This window comes from Vulpes lagopus, chromosome 4, assembly GCF_018345385.1.
Source record: "Vulpes lagopus strain Blue_001 chromosome 4, ASM1834538v1, whole genome shotgun sequence".
Lineage (NCBI taxonomy): Eukaryota > Metazoa > Chordata > Mammalia > Carnivora > Canidae > Vulpes > Vulpes lagopus.
Window position 1 is genome coordinate 116010198 of NC_054827.1, and position 26412 is coordinate 116036609.

The 26412-nt window shown below is 41.7% G+C and overlaps 1 protein-coding gene across 1 annotated transcript in view; it reads left to right on the top strand.

Moving 5' to 3' along the window:
• Positions 1-26412, top strand: part of EFL1 (elongation factor like GTPase 1) — a 121219-nt gene that overhangs the window by 82660 nt on the left and 12147 nt on the right. The window contains exons 16-18 of the mRNA XM_041752671.1: positions 3954-4085; positions 8750-8897; positions 17314-18296. Of these exons, the coding sequence (XP_041608605.1) occupies positions 3954-4085; positions 8750-8897; positions 17314-18296 (1263 nt within the window). The remainder of the gene's footprint in view (positions 1-3953; positions 4086-8749; positions 8898-17313; positions 18297-26412) is intronic.

Here is a 26412-nt window from a genome sequence, read left to right on the forward strand (position 1 = left end):
TAAAAAAAAATTTTTTTTATCCAGTTGATCTTTGAACAACTGGATCCAGATTTGAACTGCGTGGATCCACTTATATGTGGATTTTTTTCAGTAAATGAAGTGCTGTAAATATATTTTCCTCTTACGATTTTCTTAATGACCTTTTCTCTAGCTCACTCTATCATAAGAATACAGTGTAGAATACATATAACATACAAAACATGTATTAATCAACTATTTATGTTATCAGGCTTCCAGTAAACAACAGGCTGTTAGTAGTTGAGTTTAGGGGAGTCAAAGTCACATGCGGATTTTTAACTGGATGGGGGCCGGAACCCCTGACCCCTTGTTGTTCAAGGGTCAGCAACATGGTCTGAATTGCCATGTCTGTTCTAAGGTCACGTTCATTGCTCTCATGGGCCTGAGGCTCTGTGGGCGTTCATGGTATATAACTAGCATTTGCTGTGGAGATGTAAAGGAAGCTGGTATCTCAGATGTATTAAACAGATTAAGAGGAACGAGTTGCTGGTTCTTGAGCAGTAATGTTTAAATGGCTTGAAATGAAACCTTGGCATTTAGGAGACTATATTCTAGCTAGAGCGTTAACATCTTTTCCCACAAAGTTGGTTTTTTTAAAAATCCAATACCATTTTTATACCAGCATTGAATGCACACTTCAGAATCCAGACTTCCCTGAAGATAGTAATGCTGTTCAGATGGGCAGTGGGTTCAGTCTGTAGGAAGCAGTGTTAGAACTCAGTGATATTGTTACTGTCTTCCTGCCCGCTGATGTGACCTGGGCCTAGACTCATTCAGCCTGTGCTCAGGGAGTTGTTCAGAATAGAAGAACATTGTCAGCAAAGAGCCAGCCTGTCTCTCAGACTCCAAATGTCCAGTCTCAGACCATAAAAGAGGAGACATAAAAGATGCTCCTGTATATTGTTTCTGGAATACTTTTGAAAGGGAAATATTAGAGAGCCTGGAAAAAATTGGGGCCTGACTGTGTTGTCCAGTGCTGATCTGCATAAATAAGAATTGGGAGGGGGCGGTGTGCCAGCCTGGCAGGGGCCTACGGCACAGGGCTCGGCATTTACCTGGGTGTGTTACTTTCCACCCCAGCCCCGGAGCCGGAGTTCACCTAAGTGATCTTGTGGAGAGAAGAAATCGGAGCAGAGAGGACTTGGATCATTTATCTTCAACCAGGCAACAGTTGCCTGTGTCCATAGAGAAACAACGCTAGCTTTCTGGTGTTCAGGACGTTGCTGTGACCCCATGTTCCTGTTTCCTCAGCCTGTCTTTCTCTCTCTCTCTCTCTCTCTCTCTCATAGATCATACATCTGTTTTTGATAAATATTTAAAAAAAAAATAAGCTTGTACTCTTGTAAGTCCTTAACCCTAATCAATGACATGATAGTTTGATCTTTTTTTCTGAACTGTTATTCTGTCCCAGAAATTCTGAAGTGATTCTCTTGAAGGAATATGTCCCTTAACCCCCTCAGCCCCAGTTGAAAAAGGCCTCAGCAAATGTCCTTTCTGTGAAGAAACTCTTCCTCCAAAGTTGCTATCACTGTGACTTGAGCAATAGGAGTGAAAGAGAAAGGATAAAAAATTATATGAACATTGTAACGATAAATTATGTGTGCCAGGGGAGGGGGGCGGGGGAAATGAAAACATTGATGATCTTAGGATGGTGTGATCCTGGGTATCCTTTTTTAAAAATTGTGTTATCATTTGAAAACAAAAAGCTTCTTCTAAACTGTGTTTTGCATAAATACCAGAGTGTACACTTAATAATTATCTGTTAGTACTTCAAGGAATTCTTAAAGTGATTCTTAATTTTTTTTTCTGATTTGCCCAATAACTTAAATGGTCCCTTTCCTGGATTTTAAGATCATATCTTAAATTAAGTAAAAATGGTGACACGTCATACAGATGGTGGGTTTTTGATGATCTTTGGAGCATTGCTTTTTCTGTAAATCCTTAACCTTGACTAAGAATACTGTGGTAATAACTTTTCTCTTTTCTATTTTGGGGGGAATTACAATTATGTTCACAAATCTGGACACATCTAAGTAGCAATAATAGATTTGGTAATTTGAATAGCAAAATGTAGACCAGAAGTTCAGACAGACAGGGTTGCCAATCTGCTGACCATCTGCAGCCTACATCTCTGGTAATACAGAGGAAGGACTGGCCTCTCTGTTTCCATTGAAACCATGGGCTGTGTGTGCATGGTCAGAGGGAGAGGAAGGGAAGAGGATATTAGTCCTAGTAGACTTGGTGGTAACTTGGGCAGACCCGGATCTGTTCCATCATTGTTTACCAGTACGGGGAAGTAGCAAGAAGCTTGGGACCAGGGTAGACCTTTCTGTGTGCTGGGCCAAGGGGCATGGTGATAAGAAACTTATACCTTGACCAGATACATACACAGGATACGCGAGGACTGAATTTAGGACCTTGGAAACTTCAGTCTGGGGAGGGTCCCCTACACAAGAAAGGTCTAGAAATCCTGTCATGAGCTGAACAGTTAAAGGAGCTAATGATGTTTAGTGTAAGGCAAAAAAGGCTTCAGAGGATCTGACGGTAGCCTTCAAAATCCTGAGGGTGTCCGATGGACATGGAAGCCTGTCTTATGTGGACCTCTGGAGAGCTGAACTGGGCATGTGTAGCCATAGGAGATTTCCTGTGGTTAGAGCCTCCCTTCATGCAGGCAGGTGGTGAAGACTGGAGGCATTCAGTGGGGGACGAGGGAGGGCCATCCATACTGTATGGTCACACCACGCTGTATGGGAGACCTCTCCACCACCTTCTGAGCTTGTGTGCTGGAAGCTTCTGTGTCACTTCCCTTCCCTTGCTGGGTGTTCGGTCGTGGAGCATCCCATCACCCCAATACCTTTACATTGGGTGTCAACCAAAGGCAACATAGTTGTTTCCTTGTTTCCCTTCCGTTGTTGTTTCTGAGCTCACAGTGGAGACATGGAATGCTGATGGAATGTCCCTGCCCATCTCCTGTGTCCCCTCTCCTTTGAGTAGACTGCCTCCCCTTCCATACCCTCCCTAATCTTTGCCTTAGCCCAGAAGCACAAAAATGACCCTTGTATGTATGACTTGAGTTCTTCTAAAATGCTGTCTGCTCTTAGTGTGGATGTGAGGCTCAGTATGCCCCAGGAGCTCCCCTGTCAGCACTCTCTCTGCCCCCATCTGCTCAGGGATGGATGCCCTCCGGGAGGGTCCTACTCAACTGTCTCTGGGAGCCTGAAGTGGGGAAGGTGCAATGTCTTCTTCTAAAATTGGGGTGGTATGAGGGTGGCTTGGGTCAAGGACTCCAGAACAGCCTCAAACCTGAAGTCTCCAAATGCCCTTGACCTGAAGCAAGGATTTGAGAAAAGAGACTATTTCAGTAGACACTCACTTTCATCACATTAATGTACTTTATTTTATTTTATTTTTTTTAAATTTATTTATGATAGTCACACAGAGAGAGAGAGAGAGGCAGAGACATAGGCAGAGGGAGAAGCAGGCTCCATGCACCCGGAGCCCGACGTGGGATTCGATGCCGGGTCTCCAGGATCGCGCCCTGGGCCAAAGGCAGGCGCCAAACCGCTGCGCCACCCAGGGATCCCACATTAATGTACTTTAAAAAACTAAAACTTATGATTCGAAATCATCAGTATTTTCAGACATGTATTTGGACGTGATCACTTCTGTGGTCAAAGTAGAGATGTGTTAGCCCAGTTTGATATAACCACATGACTTGTACGTCTGGAAGCCAGTGGCCAGCAGAATTCCTGTCTGTTTATCAGCATATCAGCAGTTAAATAGTATCCATGGGTGCTGGTCGGCCTCGTTCCTTGCAACATCTTTAAGTGTTTTTCCTCAGCAATGTATACACTGGGTTGATGGTCTTATTTTTCTGACGTAAATTCAGAACCCATCACCCTTTACTGATCGCATGGATCTTTTCCTCCCTGCAGGCATCGGGGGCCTTCAGGACTTGGTGCTGAAGTCAGCAACGCTGTGCAGTGTGCCATCTTGCCCGCCGTTCATACCACTCAACTTCGAGGCCACCCCTATTGTGAGGGTTGCTGTTGAACCGAAACACCCAAGTAAGATGACTTCATTTTTAAAATCCTGTAATGTTCATTACACTTTGTAAATGCATGGATTTCATACTTGACTCCTCACTGTTTGTTTCAGCAGTATGCTGTGAATTCTCATTCAGGTGCATAATAGAAGCAGTCCTCCCCCTACCCTACCATCAGGCCACACATTCTGCCAGTTCTCCAAAGGGAATCTGACCTCTGCCTTAGGAACATGGTGTACTTAGGCACCTTTGTTCCCTGAGAAACTGGGTCCGTCTGTCCGGCAGAGACCAGGGCATCTCCGCACCTTCACAGCCCTGGCACGGGGGGAGCCCTTCCCTCTAGGTTTGCTAGATTATCTGGTCACGGAGCATTTCCTGCCTGTTTAGAAGCATGTCCTGCCCCACCCACATATGCCAGATTATGTCCTGACTGGTGCTTAGTCTTTGGCTTCTAGCATTTGCCTGAGCAGTCCTCAGTAATTCTTGTATGTAGTTTCCCATGGCATCGCTAACCCCAACTCTGCTGTTCCCAGTGCTTGGTGGTAGGTCAGGAAACCTCCAGGCTGTGCTCAGGGACCCAAAGGACAAGCGCTGTGAAGTGGTAGATCTCTGCCGAGGTAGAGGATGGTCCCGTTGCCCTTGCATGGCTGTACGCCTCCTCGCCCCAGAACTTGGGCCTTCCGAAAGCTTGTCTCTGCCTCAAGTTCTACCAGATAGCTTTGGCATTGAGGCTCCCTGCATGCTAGAGCAGATACTTGGAGAACTGCATCTCTGACCTCTGGGCTCTGCCCTAGGAAACAGCCATCTTCGTTGGGCCCCAGGGATATGGCCTCCTTTCTGGGCTGTCATTGGAGATGACCAGCGTGTGGTGACTGACTGCATGGACTTACCCTATTCTATCTAACACCCGCTTCCTCTCTGTGCGCTTGTCCAGATCTTGGGCCCTCCTGGTTGGCTCTTCTCTTCCACTGCGGGTCTGGCTCTGGCTGTTGTCAGCTGCCTCCAGGCCTCAGAAGTACATACAGTACAAGAAAGTTCAGTTTTATTGGAGTTGTGACATTTGAGTCTGGCAACCATAGCTTATTCTTAGGCCTTTCTAGTATTACTTAATTCTTCTCTATTCCATTTTAGATCTAAACTTTTAAAACAGAGATTAAAGAAATAACTGATAATTCAAACCATGATTGTTTACTAGAAATTTATATTTGAAATCTGTTTGAGGGTTGTGTGCTGCCCTATGCTGTTGTCTCTGCCGAGTTAACTCCTAGCCCTGAAGGGAGCCGAACCAGCTTCTCTACAGCTTTGGCGGCAGGAGGAGAGGGACCCTGGTAACTCGCTCCTGCCCCCATCCTGTCTCCATCCCGTCCCATAGCAGACTCTCAGTAAGAGTGATTTCCTCTCCATAAATGAGGCAATGGAATAAATAGAAAGACTTAAGGATGATCCATCTGGATGCTAGAGTTTCCCTCATATGTGTTTCATTAGAATGTACTAGGTAAAAAAGAAACCAAAATGATTTAGAAGAAGCACCCAATTCTCATAATTTTAAAGAGTGTTGCTCCTTTTTCCCAACAGATGTATTGTTTTTGCTGGATTTACTGTGCATGTTACTGACTGTGTAACTGAGGTGCCCCATTCCCACACTTCTGTGTCCGAATTTTATACCCACTGTTCTGTCTTCTTGCTGTTGTTACAGGGCCCACATCTCATTACACACTGAGGATGTGTGAGAACACTTCTCCCAATGCTGTCCTCACCCCGTGAGCCCTCGGGGACAGTGACTCTGTGTTTACTGTGTCCTAGTGTCTTGTGCCCCTCCTCACTGTGGCGCAGAGCCCCATTCTCCATGGATGATGTGTGCCAACTGCTGTGATGTCCACCCTCCTGTACCCAGACTTCCCAGTGATACTGCCCCTGAGAACCACCAGGTGGATGTGCTATTTATTTCTGAGCAGAACAGGCCGTTTTTTCTTGTTCATACTCACAAACTGGGTTGACTAATCTACAAGACAGCCTCTTTCTCACTTTCAGCGTAGGTAATTCTGAGCACTTGTTCATCCACTTTTCTTTTTCTGATTTCTGAAGCTGGAGTTAGGATACCATGGTGACCACCTCTCAGTTCTGTATCCACAGGGTCCTCCTAAGATCAGACACCCCTGTACAAAACAGTGTAGACATCCCACAACTGGTATTATCCTCTTCCTCATTACTCCATGCCACACACTAAGGATTTTACATTGACTGTTTTATTTAATCCTCTCACTAGCCCTGTGCTGTGTTACCCCATCTTCATGAGAGGTAAACTGAGGCTTACACTAACTCTTGCCCACGGCTCTACAGGGAGTAGTCAGTGCCCTGTGGCACAGCATGGCAGCTGCTGTTAGCCAGTAGTCCAGCACCCTGACATGGAGGCTGAGTGCTTGTGTGGCTGAGGCTTGGGGGTCACACAGCACTTAGGCTCACTCTGGCCCACATGGGCCCATCAGGACTGCCGGGAGGTGAGGACAGCTGGGCTATTGTAGAGATGGCTGCCACAGAGACACTTTGTTGTTTTTGAAATCTTGTCCTGACACAGGACTGTGATACAGCCATCCAAGGATCTGCTTGTAGCGTCTGTTGACTTCGGCCCATCACTTTAAATGGGCCTCACTACTAGGAAAGACACCTCAAAACTGTGTGGTCCAGATGGAAGAAATAGATCATGGGCTGCCTTTGCTAGCTCACAGTGTCTGTTTTAAAACCCAGTCAGCAGTTTATACACAAAGATTTCCTTTAAATCCAGATAGTATTTGTCATCATCTCAGGATTTTTTTTACAGTATTAAAAGATGTTGATTTTTTATCTTTAACAGATCATTTGGAAGATTTTTAAGCAGGTTAGGAAAATCAACTTCCAGATTTTAAGAGGTTAAATCAATGTTGTTTTTGCCAACAAAATGACTATCATTGTAAATAAACATTTTCAAACATCTAATTTCAAAATGTCTCTATATTCCAAGTTTTATTTTGAGAAAATTTCTTCTTTATTGTTAAACTGTCACCTTTACTATGAAGAGATAGACTTAAGTGTATTTGCTTTCTTTTTTTTTTTTTTTTTAAAGAATTTGTAATTTGGCTAATGGGGAGCTGGTGGAAAGCTCTTTTATTTATTTTTTAATTGATTCCTCTGTGCTTTGTGTTATTTGTGTCATCAGTGGTCTTTTTGCAGGAATGCTTTTCAGCCATGCTTCAAATCCTATGAAACTTACACTAGGTAATGTAATGCCCGTGAGTCCACTTAATGAGGCAGAGGAAGACACAGTATACTGAGAGGGAACAAATGAGACCGAGTCTGGTAGCCCCATGCACAGTGGGGTCCTCTTATTGCATGCATCCCATGTGTGGTTCATGGCTGCCTGGCTTTGCGGGGGGCTGACACCTGTCCCGCATGCTTCAAAGCCCGTGGTGCTGGGACCTTGACATAAGTCCTTAGCTTCTCCATACCTGCCTCCTCATCCATAAAACAAGAACGGTACTCATTTCTGCCACATAGTTAATGAGCTGTCTCTATGAAGTACTTGTTGTCATGTCACTAGCTAATATGAAGTGTTATCATTAGAAAAGCTTTATTTCAGAACCAAGTAGATATGGATAAATAAATAGCCATACTGAAAACTACTGATGGCAGAAAGTTCCTGTGGCTTTGTTTGCTTGGCATGTTGAAAAGCAAGCATTGAGGAATGGTAGAGGCTTTCCTTCAAGTGCAGAAGCGAAACCAGGCTGCATAGAAATGCCTTCAAGACTGGAGTCTCTACTTAAATGAACAGTAGCTGCTGAGCATGCAAGAAGGTGTGAAAGAGTGGCTAAGCCCACGATATGGACCAGAATCCTGGCCATGGCCTCAGCTCCCACAGACCATACGGGAAAGCTGCCGCATGCCAGAAGCACAGGCAGCAGGGAACACAGAAGGTGCCCATGGCTTAGCGGGCACAGTGGCCTCAACCCACGGGACAGCTTTCTTCTAAAACACAGTTTTGTCAAGAGCCTCAGGGTGATCATTTTACATGTGTGGCTCTGCTGCAGTTTCTTGAATACCATGTGAAGTGGGGTTTTGTTGTCATTATTTGCTGATTTGTTGATTTTAACTCTTCTTTGGGGAAGAGCTCTATTACATTTTAGGTAGAGAGTGTGTACTTCTGTAATACAATTTAGGTGGATTTACACATACAGTGGTGGTAGTTTGTATTTGCCGAGCATTTGAAGAAGTGGTATAGACCAGCTTTGGGAGTCTTGACGGTAAGCTTCTGAGTGTTTCATGTTAGCGCTCTGTACTCAAATGAGCAGAAGTCAGTTTTCTTCACATTGCTGCATGATTTGGAAGAGTTATTTTAAGACTTTCATTATACTTTTCCTTTCAGTGTCCATGGACATCGTCTTGAGGTTTGATGGGTCCTTATGCTGCTCTTTTTTTTTTTTTTTTTTAATTTTTTTTTTTTTTAATTTATTTATGATAGTCACAGAGAGAGAGAGAGAGGCAGAGACACAGGCAGAGGGAGAAGCAGGCTCCATGCACCGGGAGCCTGATGTGGGATTCGATCCCGGGTCTCCAGGATCGCGCCCTGGGCCAAAGGCAGGCGCCAAACCGCTGCGCCACCCAGGGATCCCCCCTTATGCTGCTCTTAATCAGCACTTCGTTCTATTAACCTAGGTGAAATGCCTCAGCTCGTCAGAGGAATGAAACTCTTAAACCAGGCTGACCCCTGTGTCCAGATCTTAATTCAAGAAACAGGAGAGCACGTCTTAGTGACGGCAGGGGAGGTCCACCTTCAGCGGTGCCTGGATGACTTGAAAGAAAGGTAAGATGGTGGTGGGCCAGCATAGCCCCCAAGTCACTGGAGAGCAGTGGGTCCTGAACCAGGGGGACTTTGTGGCTTGTTTTTGGAGAGAAATGAAATGCCCTCAATTCAAACATGAACTGTTACTGTGCTGTCAGATTGTAGACTAGGTTTTTAATGACTGACCATTTACTTCTGGTAAATACTCTAACATTTTTAAGCTTAAGTCATAAAATATCTCTACACATCAGTATTTTCCTGTAGGTGCACACACACACAGCATGTCAGGGCAACAGAATGACGTCATACATTGTGAGCTCAGGGGCCACTGAAACAGAGTTCTCTCCTTCCTGATGGAGTCTATGCGAGGTACACCTTGAGGGGATCTGTTTCTCCATCCTGGTGGTGGATGCCTTTCAGGAAGTAGGCATCCCAGACCACTTTTTGTAAATAACACTTTTCCTCTTTATTCCCAAGCCAATGTGTGTTTATTATAGCAATTAGGAAAAGCCAGAAGGATGAAAAGAACCACTAACTTATATTTGGGCTCTCAAACCCGCAGCCTGTTCTGTGCACATTCTCATATATACGGACATCTGCATATGCGCAGCTCTGATTTGGTTACATTAACTTCAGAGGTGTTATTTCTGGCTCACCAGGTGCCATATATTGCTGGCATATTTTTTAGGCTTCTGATCTACATTATCCTTAGGAAAGGCTGATAGAGTTTACACTGTAGCCAGCAAAAAGTATTTGAAAGTGCCTCTTTTCCCAAATTTTCGTCAATGCTGTATATTTTTTTAAAATTCACAGTCTGGAAGATGGCTAAGATGTTCATTGTTAATAAAGACATTTTCCATGCAATTGAAACATTTCTTTCTGTATTTCTTGGCCATTCATTTTTCTTCTTTGATGAACTGCCTTGTCATGGCCTTCCTTCCTCTTATTTTTAAAATTCTGGGGGGCTGTGATGATTGTAATGATAATTATAAATAATCAACATAATTATATACTAAATATTACATGCCAGTCACTGTATTAAACACTGTCTCATTTAATCCTTATGATGAGCCAGTCACATTGATAGTAGTACACCAACTATTACTACTCCTGCTACGATACTACTACTAAAATATTCCTGCTGTAGTGTTCCTGCTATAGTCGTCCTGCTACTGCTGATAATGGAATAGCATGAAAACAGCTGCTCTGCAGCACCATCCTGGGGATGTTGTAAAATCTCCTGCTGGAGGAGGAGTTTCCTCAGCTCTGTTCTCTAGTTTAAATGATGTTGTGACTTATTCCTTCTTTAAATGGTTTTATAGCCATGATTAGCACAAAACTGGAAGGCACATCTTCCATCTCCTCAATATTGATAACATTTTCTTACAATTTCTGAAGGTTATAGTATCAGGTTAGAGAATTCTGCTAATTGGATAAATCTTAAAGTATATTTAAAAAATAATAGTTCTCAAGAGGGTTTTTTTTTTTTAAACATTGAAATGTTATGTTAGTTTTTGGGGTCTTTGAACTAAATTATTTTCTCTTTTCATACTCTGTTGCCAATTAAAATTCATGTTAAATAACCTTACATTTCTCAGGCCATTAACTCCTCTTTAAAAAAAAAAAAAAAAAAAAGATGCTTTTCGGCACTTAGAATTGCATTTCAAATAATGTTTTCCCATAAACCTAAAGTTAATTTAATTGATTATTACTTATTTGTATCTTTGTTTAGTCTTTTTTCATTTTCCTCTTCATGGCTTTCATATGGGTACTTTTTTTTTTATCTCAGGAGAAAAGAACTATAGTTTACAATAAAAAAAATTTGTTTTTAAAAAATATGCCCTTAACATAGCATTAAAATACTTTAATGCATCAGTTTATTTTGGAAACTACTCTGTAAACCTTTTTAGAAAATATCCAAATACCTGAAAATAATTTAGACTTACATTGAATGAGGCTAACAAAAGCAAAAACATATCTACTTTTCAAAAAATATATACTGTTTTAATAAGATACTTGATAAATTCTGAATTGTTTATTATCTTCTTCCCCTAAAAATTTGTTTCTGAAAGTGAGGACACCAACCCCCTTCAAAAGAAAACACAAATAATCTCCGTGTGGCCCTGGTGTGACAGAGAAATAATGCTCAAGTTCATTGTTTACTGCCCCTTGTCAAAGAGGAGACCTGGAACCCAAGTAGGGAGGGATAGTTAGCGGGGAAGACTAAGCATTAGAGAGGATAATGGATGGATCCTCCAGGACCCTGTGAGGCAGAGTTCTGTTACGTGCCCCATGGGGACCCTGAGTAACTGCATCAGCTGGTGTTGACTACAGGTCACTGTATCTTTAAGTCCCTCGTGGCGTGTCGGAGTTTAGGGCACCTTGATGAATCAGGTGCTAGGTAGCTTGTCCCAGGCCAAGAAACAGAAGAGAATATTATAAGCAGTATTATGCCAATAAATTTTAAAGGAAATGGACCAAGTCCTAGAAAAATCTGACCCATGAAAAAATAGAAAGCCTGATAGTCCTATAACTATCAAAAGAATTCAAAGTTGGAATTACATTAAACATATCAATCAAGGGCACCTGAGTGGTTCAGTCAGTTAAGCATCTGCCTTTGGCTCAATCATAATCTCAGGGTCCTGGCGTCGAGCCTCCAGTGGGGCTCCCTGTTCAGTCAAGAGACTGCTTCTCCCTCTTCTCTCCCCCTGCTTATGCTCTCTCCTTACCTCTCTCTCCCTCTGTCTCTCAAATAAATAAACCAAATCTTTATTTAAAAAAATATACCAATGAATGTGTGTTTACCAGATTAACAGAAAAAAAGAGAGAAATCATCTCAGTGGACAAAGGAAAAACATTTTTTTTTAAGGAAAAACATTTAATAAAATTCAGCATTCATGCATGATCAAAACTCGTAGCAAACTAGGAATAGAAGGGAATTTCCTTAAACTGATAAAGAGTATCTTCAGAATAACTATAGCAAACGTACTTACTGGGTGAAATTTTTGAAAGCTTTCTTTTGTGATCAGAAATAAGACAAGGATACCTCCTATTACAAGTTCTGTTTAGCATTATATTATCCGTCTTGGGCAGCATTATAAAGAAAAAAAAAAAGAAGGGTATGGGAATTGAAAGGGAAAAATTAAAACCATTACTGTTTGTACATGATATTGTGTACTAATAATCCAGAAGAATCTACAGAAACTGTTAGGATTAGAAAGTAAATACAGCAGAGTTGCTCTATTCAAGATTAATATGCAAAATCTATTGCATTTCTATATACCATTAGTAAACAGAAAATGAAAATTATTTTTTTTTAATTTTTTTATTTATTTATGATAGTCACAGAGAGAGAGAGAGGCAGAGACACAGGCAGAGGGAGAAGCAGGCTCCATGCGCCGGGAGCCCGATGTGGGATTCGATCCCGGGTCTCCAGGATCGCGCCCTGGGCCAAAGGCAGGCGCCAAACCGCTGCGCCACCCAGGGATCCCAGAAAATGAAAATTATTTTAAGGTTACTATTTATAGTAACAAAACTATTAAATACCCAGGAATAAAATGTACTCATTTATAGGCCCTCTGTGCAAAACCTATAAAGCACGAAAGAAAGTATCTTTATGGCTTTAAAAAGTTAATATTATAATGATATCAGCTTTCTCCAAACTGATTATATATTCAGAGCAGTCCCAATCGAAATCCTGCTAACTGCATGTGTTTGCAGAGCTTGGCAAGTTGATTCTGAAGTTTGTGTGGAGATACAAAGGGCCAGTAATGACTAAAACCCTTAAAGAAAGTATTACAAGGTGCAAGTTCTTACTGCACTCACTGGAAATCAAAACTTATTTTAAAGCTACAGAAGTAGGCTCTGTGCTGTTGATACAAGGATAGATGGATGGATGGGTAGACTCTCACAGAGCATAGAAATGAGGGGTATGGCGGAACAGTGGGAAAGCTGCAGATGGGGCTGGCAGCTCAGGCCTCTGAACTCCTGACATCCTGAACTCAGACATTTATTCCAGGTATATAGTAGTGTGGAAGGCAAAATCATAAAGTACCTAGAATATGGGAAAATATCTTTGAGGCCTCGGGTTAGAGCAAAGCTTCTTAAATATAGAGTGTTAAATGCATAAATGACAAAGTGAAGTTTAATCATCAGAAGATACTATGAAGAGTAAGAAGGTAAGCCACAGGGTTGGAGAGCACATTTGTAATATGTGCAATAAACAAAGGACTGAAAGTCCCAATGTATAAAGAATTCCACAAGAGCAATTCATTCAAGAGGCAACAATCCCTAGAAATTGGAACAAAGACTTGAACAGGTGCTTTACATAACAGAAGTCTACAGACCAATAAATACATGAAAAGATACTCCACTTACTAATTAATGAAACAAAATTAAAACCAAAGTGAGATACCTCATACCCACCAGAGTGGTTGAAATTTAAAAAAAAAAAAAAAAAAAAAGATGCTTTTCGGCACTTAGAATTACATTTCAAAAGTGACAGTATCAGATGGTGGCAGAGATAGGCAGTAGGAATTCACTTACATAACTAGTGGGAATGTGAATTGGTACAACTACTTTGGAATACAATTCCATACTATATATTCAGGTAGGATGTAGGTATTTCCTGTGGCTTGGCAAACCCACTCCTGTTTCTAGTTTAAGGGTACATAACACAAAGTTTGACAAACGTGCATCATGAATATTCATAGCAACAAACATTTTAATAGCCCAAGACTGAAAATAAATAGCACAGTGGGTAAATAAATAAATGTTGATATTTTCTTACCATGAAATTCTGTAATCTCAGTGAACAAGCTAACAAGCGAACATGGAGAAATCTCACAACATAATCCTGAGCCAAAGAACCCAACTGAAAAAACAAAATTCAATTCTGTTTATACATATAGCACAAGAAAGCAGAGCTGACTGAAGTAAAGTACGGGGGTTCCAGGTTCACGTGATAAAAAGAAATTTAAAGAAAGGACGACAGTAGAACTCAGGATGGGCTTGGAGGAAACCCTGACAGGTCCTGACAGCAAATAGTCTTGACTTGAGTGGTTGTTTACGTGAGTCAGTCACAAGTTGTTTACGTGTCGTTAGTCACAGATCAGTAGATGTTTGTTTGGTCACCTGTCCTATAGGACTATAGAATTTTAGAGTATTTTAGCCCTCATGGGACAGAACCTGCCTTCTAATACATAAGCTTCCTTTTCAGCTCACACACATTTTCAGGAATATATTATGCGCAGGAGCAGGAGGTAGGGGACAGTCTGTCTTGTCCAGGCCAGAGAAACTGTCAGTGTTCACAGTGTCCAGAGCTCAAGGAAGTACCAGTCAGAGACCACAAGACCTCCAGGTGGTGGTGGTCAGGGTGACAGGAAACTACAGGAAGTTACTGGGGTGTCTGAGCTTGCTGCATCTTCTTTGAAGTAATGGTGGCTCTGCATTCCCGGGATTTGAAGAGCCTTTGATCCCAAGGGGCTTTGCAGGTGTGACCATCCTGTACACAGTCCCACTTCCATGGTGTGGTTTTCATCAATCTCATAAATGATTCCTGTAGAGACTTCCTGGGACCCTCTGAAACTTGAAGGCTAGTCTGACACACAACACCTCACAACACGAGGAAAAGGGGGTGATGTCATAGATATGGCACTCATTATCTTAGTAGCTGTGCAGTGATTTTCTGGAATGTTCTAAAAACATGAGTGTATTTTCTCAAAATAATGATAATTTAAAGAATATTTTCCTATTTCTGAGATTGCTAAATGCTTTCCTTTTTTAAAAAAATCAGAAAAGGGTATTAAAATTTTATTGAATGCTAAGCATTTTTACAGATGGTTACATAGATTGATTACTTTATTTGACATTTTTAATATGCTATATTATTTTAACAGATCTCTTAATACAAATAAATTTTTATACCCTGTGATAAAAGCTACTTAGTGTTGTGGTGAAGTATTCCTTTGATGTGCAATAGCACATCTGATTTTCAGTTAATATACTAATATACTAACTTTCAGTGTGGTATAACTGGAAAAAGAATGGATTCTGAGGTCAGACCTAAATTTGGGTCCTCGGTCCTCTACTGACTAGCTCTGGGACTTTGGGGGTGTGGCTTAATCTTTCTTCTCTAGAAAATGGGGATAATACTAAAGATATAATACATGTAAAACATTTAGCACAGTGCCTCATACATAGTAAATGACTATTTAAAAAAAACACATATATCCTTTTTTCTCACTGTTATTTTAGACTTTATATTTGAATTCTTAAGATTGAACTGCAGGTTTGTCTGTGTATACTGTTTTTGTCAAGTTCAAATATTAAAGTATATTTTATTATTTTCTTAACACATGAAAATGTGTGGGGGCATGTCCTGGTGTACATAGAGGGCACCAAATGCATGTTGATGATGACTTCAGCTATAATTTTTATATTAGCCACAATACCTTGAATAAAGTAGTACTTTTGAGTTTTTAATTTTAATTCCAGTGTAACTAATATACAGTGGGTTTATTTTAAAATATTTTATTTATTCATTCACGAGAGACACAGAGGGAGAGGCAGAGACATAGGCAGAGGGAGAAGCAGACTCCCTGTGGGGAGCCGGATATGGGACTTGATCCCAGGACCCCAGGATCATGACCTGAACCAAAGGCAGATGCTCAACCACTGAGCTACCCAAGTGCCCCCTAATATATAGTGTTATATTATTCAGGTGTATAATATAGTAGTTTGGTTCCATACATTACCCAGTACTCATTGTAAGTGTACTCTTAATCCCCATCACCTATTTCACAAAGCATATATTTTTCTTATTTTTCTCATTTTTCTTTTTCTTTTTTTTTTTTTTTTTTAGAGATAGAGGGAGAGGGAGAGAGAAAGTCCCAAGCAGGCTCCATGCTCAGTGTCAAGCCCAGCACGGGGCTCAGTCTCACAACCCTGAGATCATGACCTGAGCCAAAATTTAGAGTCGGCTGCTTAAGTGACTGAGCCACCTGGGTGCCCCTCACAAAGTATATTTTAAATTAATGCAAAGTCAAAACATCCCTTACATATTCTGTAACAGTAATAACAGTGAATCATAACAGCATTGAAATAAGCTAATCCTTGAAGGTGAACACATTCCCTGGCAAAAAAAAACGTTTCTTGAAAATAATGTTTTTTTACATTATTTTCTACCACACTTTATGGTATATTCAGGTTCCATATTCTAAAATCAGTTAGGTTCACTTTTTACCAATTTTGATAACATGCTGTTTTTAGAAAACCATCCATTTATTGAGTTTTCAAATTTAATAAAAAAGAATAAAATCAGATAAACCAAATACCTGCCTAGATCCACAGAATGTGGATAAACTTTTATGTTTAGTATTTAGTTTTCTTATTGAATAAGAAATGTTCAATATTCTTATTGAATAACATTTCCCAGAGAAAAGCATTGTTCTGCAATCCCAAAATTTCATGTAACATGTATATGTGAGCACATACATGTTTGTATGTCCATTGATCTGTATATCCATCCATCCACTGCCAGTGGCAGACATAGAGCAGACCAGAGCCTTGATGTTACCTGAGAGTGAACTAGATAGAAAAGAAGAGAAAAATTGTATGGTTCTTTGTCATCACAATCAATCCACACCAATTTCTCTGAATCCCTCTCTGCAAATTCATGATTCATTTGGAAGAAAATGTAGCATGAAACTAAACCTCATGACATGTGGAAAAGGGGCTTTCTGAACATGGTACCAGACTAAGGTCCAAGACCCGCGCTGGCCAATACAGTAGCCACAGGCTACATGGGGCTATTTCATATTAAAATTAAGTAGAATTAAAACTTCGGTTCCTCAGTCACATCAGGCACATATCACATGCTCAGTAGCTACGTGTGGCTATTTAAATTTAATTAAATAAAGCCTCATCTCCCCAGTTGCACACTCCTGCATCATGCTAGCCTTGCCATGAGCCTCACTATCAAAGCCAGATATGTTGCCAGCACTTGACAAGGTGTCCTTAAGTTCTGATATTCTTTGTTCAGAGTTATAATCATGGAGCTTTTCTTCTCCAGGTTCTTAAATTGGCAAATATTATTTTAAAGAATTCATATGTCAGATCTTACTAAAATATTTATTTTCCACTCAAAACATCTTTTTCTAAATAGATGGCTTATTTATTTTGAATGAACAAAGCAGTGACATTCTTATATATTCACAGAACTCCCTGAAGGTATGTCCCCATTAGAGGGAGTCCTTTCAATCCAAAATGAAAGTGGATTTTGAATTCTGATATGATGTACAGTACCTATCTTTCCTAGTAAATCACTTCTGTGTTTCTGTGTTTTTGCAGACTCCCCATTTTGTGATATTTCTACATGGGAGTTTTGATGCCATTTTTTATTATATAACCTTGCTATTTCTTTTGAATTTGTCTGTAGGTTTGCTAAGATTCAAATCAGTGTATCTGAACCCATTATTCCATTCAGAGAAACAATCACCAAACCCCCAAAAGTTGACATGGTCAATGAAGAAATAGGCAAACAACAAAAAGTTGCAGTTATCCACCAAACAAAAGAAGATCAGAGCAAAATCCCTGAAGGAATCCAAGTTGACTCTGATGGGCTCATCACAATAACAACCCCCAATAAGCTTGCCACACTCAGTGTTCGAGCCATGCCCCTTCCAGAAGAAGTCACACAGATCCTGGAAGAAAATAGTGATTTGATTCGTTCTATGGAGCAGTTGACATCCTCTTTGAATGAGGGCAGACATAATCAGATGGTGCACCAGAAGACCCAAGAAAAAATGTGGGAATTCAAAGGGAGACTAGAGCAGCACCTAACAGGGAGGAAATGGAGGAACACTGTTGACCAGATCTGGTCATTTGGCCCAAGGAAATGCGGGCCCAACATATTAGTAAATAAGAGTGAAGACTTTCAGAACTCAGTATGGACAGGCCCAGCCATCAAAGCTTCAAAAGAGACCAGTAGATACCGAGATTTTGGCAACAGCATCGTGAGTGGTTTCCAACTAGCAACCCTCTCTGGCCCCATGTGTGAGGAACCTCTCATGGGTGTCTGTTTCATTCTGGAAAAATGGAACCTAAGTAAATTTGAGGAACAAGGGGCGAGTGATAAACACAATCCAGAGCAAAGAGACTTGGTGCAGGAGGGACAGGGGGGAGGAGAAGCCTGTTCCAGCAGAGGTGAAAACCAGGGACTCCAAGATGGCAGCCTTGAGCCCGTGGAGAAGAAGACTTCCCAGAGAGGAGAGTCTTCACTCACTGACTGCTACGGACCCTTCTCAGGACAGCTCATCGCCACCATGAAGGAAGCCTGTCGCTATGCCCTGCAGGTGAAACCTCAGCGTCTGATGGCAGCAATGTACACTTGTGACATCATGGCCACCGGTGATGTTCTTGGTAAGAAGGGGCGAGTATGGTGAGGTCTCTGAGATCAGAAAACTCAAATGCACTTAATATTTTTTTTACAGAAGCTACATCATCATCTAGTTTACTAAAAGACTAAGGTCTTTGAAAGCCAGGCATCTTAAATACTAAAGTTGTGAAGGGATGGTTGGGGGAGGAAACTTGATTACCCAAGGTCTTTTCATTTGCGGCACATAGACTCTTTTCTGTCATGAGAGTTCTGGTAAATGAGCTGTAAACTGCCCAGAAACATTACCACCCAAGCCTGTGCAGTATATTCTTTCTCAAGTGAGTAACCGTGTCAGTCTGGGTAGCCAGAGTCTTCCTGGAAATGGTAAAAGAGGAGGGTGACATTCTTACACACCTAACACAGAAGGACTTCTATAAATTCTGCGTCCCTGTGGAAGAAGAAAATTGTTGGGGGCTTTATTCACCACTAAGCATTACCTCAAATCCCACTCTGATTTTTCCTCTCTGGAAGAAGATCCTCTGGGATCCCTGGAGACACAAGCCCTGGCATTTAGGAGCTGTTCTGACTTTTGACAGGTGGTACTTCTTGCTAAGACTTACTGTCTTCATCTGTAAGAAGTACAATAATCATTCACTGGAGGTAGGAAAGATTAACAGGAGAACACAGATTTGGGTTTCAAGCTGTGCCTGGCACGCGGCAGCTCTCCTGTGGGCCTGGAAGGGTGATAGGGAGCTGAGTACTGGTTGGGAGAGTGGACCAAATTACTAGGTTTCCTCTAGGTCTGCGGCCCTTTGAGTCACTTTGTGGTTATCTTACATTCTTTTTGGTAAAGTTCTTCTGCTGATTCATTCCTAAAAGCAGCTATCTAAATTGTTAGGGCTTTTTTTTCCCCAAAAGAAATGTATGCCTTTCTCCACAGCAGGGCTCTTATGATAGGGACTTAGCATCTGTAACAGTGTTTCAGAAACAGCTGGGTTACACAGTCACACGGATTTGGTGATGTGGGGCTGCTCAGAGCCCGTGTGTGCTGTGAATCACATCTGCGGGGGTGACATGTAGTATACAATGTGTCTTGGCATTATTTGGGTCCAGTGTATCATTAGTAGCTTGTGGAATCCATAGATTAGTTTGAGAAAACCAATCAAGGCCATTCCCAGATGTTATTCTCAATTTTCACCAAGAACTTTCTTAATTCATGAAGGCAGAGGTGGAGTTAGAATCAGGGACCCCTGAAGGAGACCTGGGCTCCAACTTCTCTAACCCTGACAGATGCCACCTCAACTTGAATGCCTTTGTTGATGGGTGGCTCACAACCTGTTCCATGATGAGGCATCATCTTTCCTTTCTTTAGCAAAAGTCTTGTCTCCTGCTAGTTTCCAACCATGTGTGCCTCCTCCACACTGTGGCACGTTTGTTTTCTAGGTACGTCCTGGAGAAGACTCTCCAGAGCCTTCGGCTTGTTTTTTCTGAGAAGATTTTCTGTGCCCTTTCGCTGTTCCATTGCCGTCTGTTGAGGCATACTTTACTTGCTCAGCATCCCTCTTAAAGCAGCCGTATGTGAACATAGCACCGCAGATACCATCTGACCGGCATGGAGCACAGACTTGCTCTCGCCTCCCCAATGTGACAGCACTCTCCTGATGACAGCGTTTAACAGTTGCATCCTGTCACTGACTCGTAGGGAGTCAAAATCAACCTCAACCTCGTTTCTTTTTTAAAATAAGTTACATCTTCCCGCTTATTCCCCAGAAAGCAGAATCCAAATTTTGGTATTGACTAGGTCATAGAAAGTACATAGTCCCACAGACAACTGTATTTAGTTACGAGTCAGCCAGATTTATACAATTCATTTTTCCCTTAGGTTTTATATAGATACACAATGCTCATAGGAAGGTTTTTACTGTTTGTTTGTTTTTAATGCCAAGACAAAGAAGTCCCAGCACCACAATCTTAACACAGATTCTTTTTTCATTTTTTTTTCATGTGTCTTTTTTTCATCTGGTGAGAACTGAAACTCCGTAAGCAGTGAACTGAATGTTTTGATGAAGTTAAGTTCCTTCATATCTATAGATTTCCCCTGATGATCAGCATACCAACCATATAAAAGAAGTAAGCGTAGGTTGATAAGCTATTGTGACACAGTCCATGATGTCCAGAGGCCTAACTCATGCTTGTATAAATATACACAAATCTTTAATATTTCTTAAAAATCTGCAGGGTTAGTTAGCATGTGGCTTCATAGTCTGAAGCTTATACTGCAGGGGGTTTTTACCCCACTCCCCAGAGGTTCATTTGTTGGTAGATGCCTATCATCCATAGTTTCTCAGAAGGCCATGTTCCTTCAGGAGCATGAGATCCAGAGACAGAATCCATGTACCTGTTCGTCAGCTTCTCTGCTGTCTTGAACACGAGTGTTGTCTCTACGTGTGTGCCCCCCACTAAAGAGAGAGCAGGACACACAGATATGAGGAAGCCCTGCGTCCCGGCTCTTCTCTGTTGACACTGCCCATGTTTCTCCTCACTGTGGGCCTGCCTCAGCCACTTTGAAGCTAACAGAGAAGACCCTTTGTGGTATCATTAGTTGGCACTGTGGTTTTGTCAGGATCGGCTTAACACTCTGGATGTGCTTCGATCACCTTTTCTTCTATCCACCGTGTGTGTCCTCTTAACGACAGTGAAAGCATCCCTTCCTTGACCCAAGGTTTATTTTGGAGCTACTGTTGTATTTGAGGGGTGGGGAGGATCTCTTCTCCTCTGTCTCTCACTGGGACTATATGTGGTTGATATTTCAGTCTCTTGTTACTCCTGAAAGGAATTTTATCTTGGAGTTTGTTATCCTAAAACTTGTCTTGTTCTGTTTCTTCTTGTATATGCGGTTGGGGAATCCTTCAAAAAGTCTGTGGTCCCCATACATCTGTGCCTGTCCTTCCTTCTCTTGCACTCCTACGATAGTGACAGGAACACATATCTCTTCCTCAAGTTGCCGGCTCTCCTACATTGTGTGTTTGGAGTAGCATTTGTCCTTCGCTTTCTGAGAAGACAGTTTTCCACATAACACGTGAAACCTGGATCAGCTGTTGGCATTTATCAGACTGAAACTCTGGGCAGACTGTCGAATCAGTGTGCCATGCCCGCTTCCCCATTTCCTGTAGGAAATCACCACCAGGACCCTTCACAAGAGCAGACAGCCCTAGGACAGCCCCTTGAGATATCGCTGGGTTCCTGGCCTTTCTCTCCATCCTGGCGCTCTTCTTCACCTGGCCGTCAGGCTGCATTCTGGCACCTAGTGGGAGAGTTACACACACATCTCCATCCTCAGGGTTGTTTGCCCTCTTCTGTCTTAGGAGCAAAGTCAGTCTTTTCCTCCCCTCCACCTGGTACACCTTCCACCGCGCTGGCCTCTCTACCCCCGGCGACACGGCTCCTGTGTGTGGGCTGGTCATTGCGCAGCCTCGGTCCCATCGCCCCTGGCTGGCCTACGTGGCTGCCACATCTCCGCCTCACAAAGAAACTATTTTGATTTGGTCTGGAATTATTCCCTCCTGAATTAGTGTGAAGCTGCCTAGAGGGGAGGGTCTCCTTTCAAGTTCATTTTCCCATGGCTTTGAGGGGCTCTTGGGTAATGATAGCCATGCTCTAGTACCCAGCAGTATCCCTGCCTGGATATTCAGAGAGATCTTCCAGACTTTGCTGACCGATGCTTTAATTCTCCAAGAATTGACACAAGAAGAGTAAAAAGACAAGTTCAGGTCTTTTTTATTTAACAAAGTCAGTGTCCTTAGTCTCTTTTAAAAATGTAGTTCCTTCTACACAGATTGTTAAAGTATAGAAGTCCTTCTTTATTTTTTTTAATAAATTAATTTTTTATTGGTGTTCAATTTACCAACATACAGAATAATACCCAGTGCTCATCCCGTCAAGTGTCTGCCTCAGTGCCCGTCACCCATTCCCCTCCAACACCCGCCCTCCTCCCCTTCCACCACCCCTAGTTCGTTTCCCAGAGGTAGGAGTCTTTATGTTCTGTCTCCCTTCCTGGTATTTCCCAACATTTCTTTTCCCTTCCTTTATATTCCCTTTCACTATTATTTATATTCCCCAAATGAATGAGAACATACACTGTTTGTCCTTCTCCGATTGACTTACTTCACTCAGCATAATACCCTCCAGTTCCATCCACGTTGAAGCAAATGGTGGGTATTTGTCGTTTCTAATTGCTGAGTAATATTCCATTGTATACATAAACCACATCTTCTTTATCCATTCATCTTTCGATGGACACCGAGGCTCCTTCCACAGTTTGGCTATTGTGGACATTGCTGCTAGAAACATCGGGGTGCAGGTGTCCCGGCGTTTCATTGCATCTGAATCTTTGGAGTAAATCCCCAACAGTGCAATTGCTGGGTCGTAGGGCAGGTCTATTTTTAACTCTTTGAGGAACCTCCACACAGTTTTCCAGAGTGGCTGCACCAGTTCACATTCCCACCAACAGTGTAAGAGGGTTCCCTTTTCTCCGCATCCTCTCCAACATTTGTTGTTTCCTGCCTTGTTAATTTTCCCTATTCTCACTGGTGTGAGGTGGTATCTCATTGTGGTTTTGATTTGTATTTCCCTGATGGCAAGTGATGCAGAGCATTTTCTCATGTGCATGTTGGCCATGTCCATGTCTTCCTCTGTGAGATTTCTCTTCATGTCTTTTGCCCATTTCATGATTGGATTGTTTGTTTCTTTGGTGTTGAGTTTAATAAGTTCTTTATAGATCTTGGAAACTAGCCCTTTATCTGATATGTCATTTGCAAATATCTTCTCCCATTCTGTAGGTTGTCTTTGAGTTTTGTTGACTGTATCCTTTGCTGTGCAAAAGCTTCTTATCTTGATGAAGTCCCAATAGTTCATTTTTGCTTTTGTTTCTTTTGCCTTTGTGGATGTATCTTGCAAGAAGTTACTGTGGCCAAGTTCAAAAAGGGTGTGCCTGTGTTCTCCTCTAGGACTTTGATGGACTCTTGTCTCACATTTAGATCTCTCATCCATTTTGAGTTTATCTTTGTGTATGGTGAAAGAGAGTGGTCCAGTTTCATTCTTCTGCATGTGGATGTCCAATTTTCCCAGTACCATTTATTGAAGAGACTGTCTTTCTTCCAGTGGATAGTCTTTCCTCCTTTATCGAATATTAGATGACCATACATTTCAGGGTCCACTTCTGGGTTCTCTATTCTGTTCCATTGATCTATGTGTCTGTTTTTGTGCCAGTACCACACTGTCTTGATGACCACAGCTTTGTAGTACAACCTGAAATCTGGCATTGTGATGCCCCCAGCTATGGTTTTCTTTTTTAAAATTCCCCTGGCTATTCGGGGTCTTTTCTGATTCCACACAAATCTTAAAATAATTAAATGGATAAAATTGCTTATGGTCAGATTGGGACATTCTGTGGAAAAATAGTCATTTCAGAATCACTTTACCTGGGGAATGATCCCAAGAAAATGGCCTTCTTTACTTATAAACTCTATTTTCTCAGAGGTATGGTTCTGTTCTCGTTCTTTACCCATGAAAATTGTCTTTAGTCTTATTTTTTTTTAAGACTTTTTAAAATTTTTACTTAATTTCTTTCTTTTTTTTGGAAATTTTTTATTGGTGTTCAATTTGCCAACATATAGAATAACACCCAGTGCTCATCCCATCAAGTGCCCCCCTCAGTGCTCATCACCCAGTCACCCCCACCCCCCGCCCACCTCCCCTTCCCCCACCCCTAGTTCGTTTCCCAGAGTTAGGAGTCTCTCATGTTCTGTCTCCCTCCCTGATATTTCCCACTCATTTTTTCTCCTTTCCCCTTTATTCCCTGTCACTATTTTTTGTATTCCCCAAATGAATGAGACCATATAATGTTTGTCCTTCTCCGATTGACTTATTTCACTCAGCATAATACCCTCCAGTTCCATCCACATCAAAGCAAATGGTGGGTATTTGTCGTTTCTAATGGCTGAGCAGAAATCTCACAGAGGAAGACATAGACATGGCCAACAAGCACATGAGAAAATGCTCCACTTAATTTATTTCTTTGAGAGAGAGAGAGAGAGAGTGGGCATGAGAGACAGAGTGAGGAGGAAAGAGAAAAATCTCAAGTGGACTCTGCACTGAGCAGGAAGCCTGATGCAATGCTCAATCCTATGACCCTGAGATCATGATCTGAGCCCCCAGAGTCAGCCGCTTAACTGACTGAGCCCCCCAGGCGTCTTTAACTTTAACATTAGACAGTGGAATTTGTTTGTGTTTTTAATTCCCACGTGGGTAGCAAGCTGTCTCTCTTTATATTCCTTCTTCTAACCTGGTAGCTTCTTTCATTCTTGGGTTCTCATTGTTTTTGTCTTTGGCAATAATTTCACATATGAAAAATAACTTTTTCTGGTAGTTCTAGAGTTTTGTTTTTTTAGTTCTAGAGTTTTAATTACAGCAACAGTATTGTAGTCCATCCTGTGTTTTTACCTATAGGGATAAATGCTCACATTGTGAGAACATACATGCCTTAACATGTCAGAAACAGTCTTAGTAAGTGTCACTGTTTACTTTTAAAAACCTTTCCTATTCCAAACTCGGAGTTCTTTCTACATTTCATCAGCATCTCATAATTCATTTCAACAAAAATGTACAGATATGTATGCCTATGCTGTGTGAGATCCTGCTTTGAGAGATGAGTTGGGTGACAAAGCCTGACTGTAAAACAGGAAGTGCAACACGGTTGAATCCAGTGAATAAATATGGCCTTCCAGTGAAATTTTGTGAGAAATTGGGATTAGGAAAATTCGAAACAGGATAGACTTTTTGAAAGTGATAGTTCTTTGAAATGGGCTTTGATAGATGGAATAATTTTGAGTTGAGCAGCTAAGTGTGAAATTGGCTCTCTGTGTACCACAGACTAAAGACGGAGCCTACAGAAGACTGGTATCTACTTGGTAGATACCAAACTACTTACAGGAGCTTCTTTTCAGCATTCCCTCTAACCCTGGATGGCTGGTTGGTTGAAGCCAACTGTAAAACCTTGCATTTACCCATACTAACTTATGTCATGTTGAGTGTGTGTCCTTACCTAGTTACCCTGATTCTGTCCAAGTATCTCTTAGCCTTTCAGCATCCTGTCACCTTGGGATTTGATCCCCATGCCTTCTGAGCCTGTAAGCTGCTGGTGATCATCGTAGGGCACGGAGCTGCAGTCAGAGCACTGGCGCGTCTTCCCAGGGTGGGGGCAACTGGTTGACATGCTTGTCCTATAAACTCGTGGCTGAATTCCTCTGTAGGCAAGCAGGCAGCCCACATTCCCCACAGTCCACAGCACCCTGCAGCGCATGTTTGGTGGAAGCCCGTCTGCATCCTGTCAACCACGTTTGCTGGATTTAGCAGCCTGGTTGCTCTGTAACAAAAGGGAAAGAGGTTAGTGTGACCTGATTTATTAGAGTGAGAAGTGCCCACCAATTTTGCCATCTATGTATTTTAATTGAAGTTACACTGCAAGGGCTGCCAACAATAACAGAAACCACAAGATGAAGAAAAATCTTCCTCCTTGGAGATCAACATGTCGTTTTCCACTTTCTTTTACGATCTTCATCCATAATACTACATTTTGCGTGGCTCTAACCTTATGGTAGCAGGAGTGTCATATTAGTTTTGCTTTTTGTATTTACTATTCATTTTATAAGCCCGCTTCCATGTGGCTACTCAGTATTCACAAAATTTCATTTTAACCTCTGCATAACATCCTATCAACTTGTTAGACTATAATTTACTTCCCATCATCCCCAAATTGGAAATCTGCATTGTTTCCTGTTTGTTGACTGTAAGAGAAAACATTGCTGTGAACAGCTGCTTCCTTTCCTCAATTCTGGAGGAAAAAAAAAATCATACCTTTAATTTCCAAACTTTCAGCTCGAATGATTGTAGAGTATACAGACCAGTCTTGCTGCCTATCACAAAAGAAAATATACATACAAGAACATATAATGAATGCCTTTAGAGCAGAGTAGGTTCAGTGAAGCTCAAGTGGTGAAGAGATGATTTTCCTTGTTGTAGGATCCCACGGAAGATGGTGGTTCTAGATGGGCTTTAACTCATGAAAAGGACGTGACCATGGAGTGGGAGTAGGTGCATTGT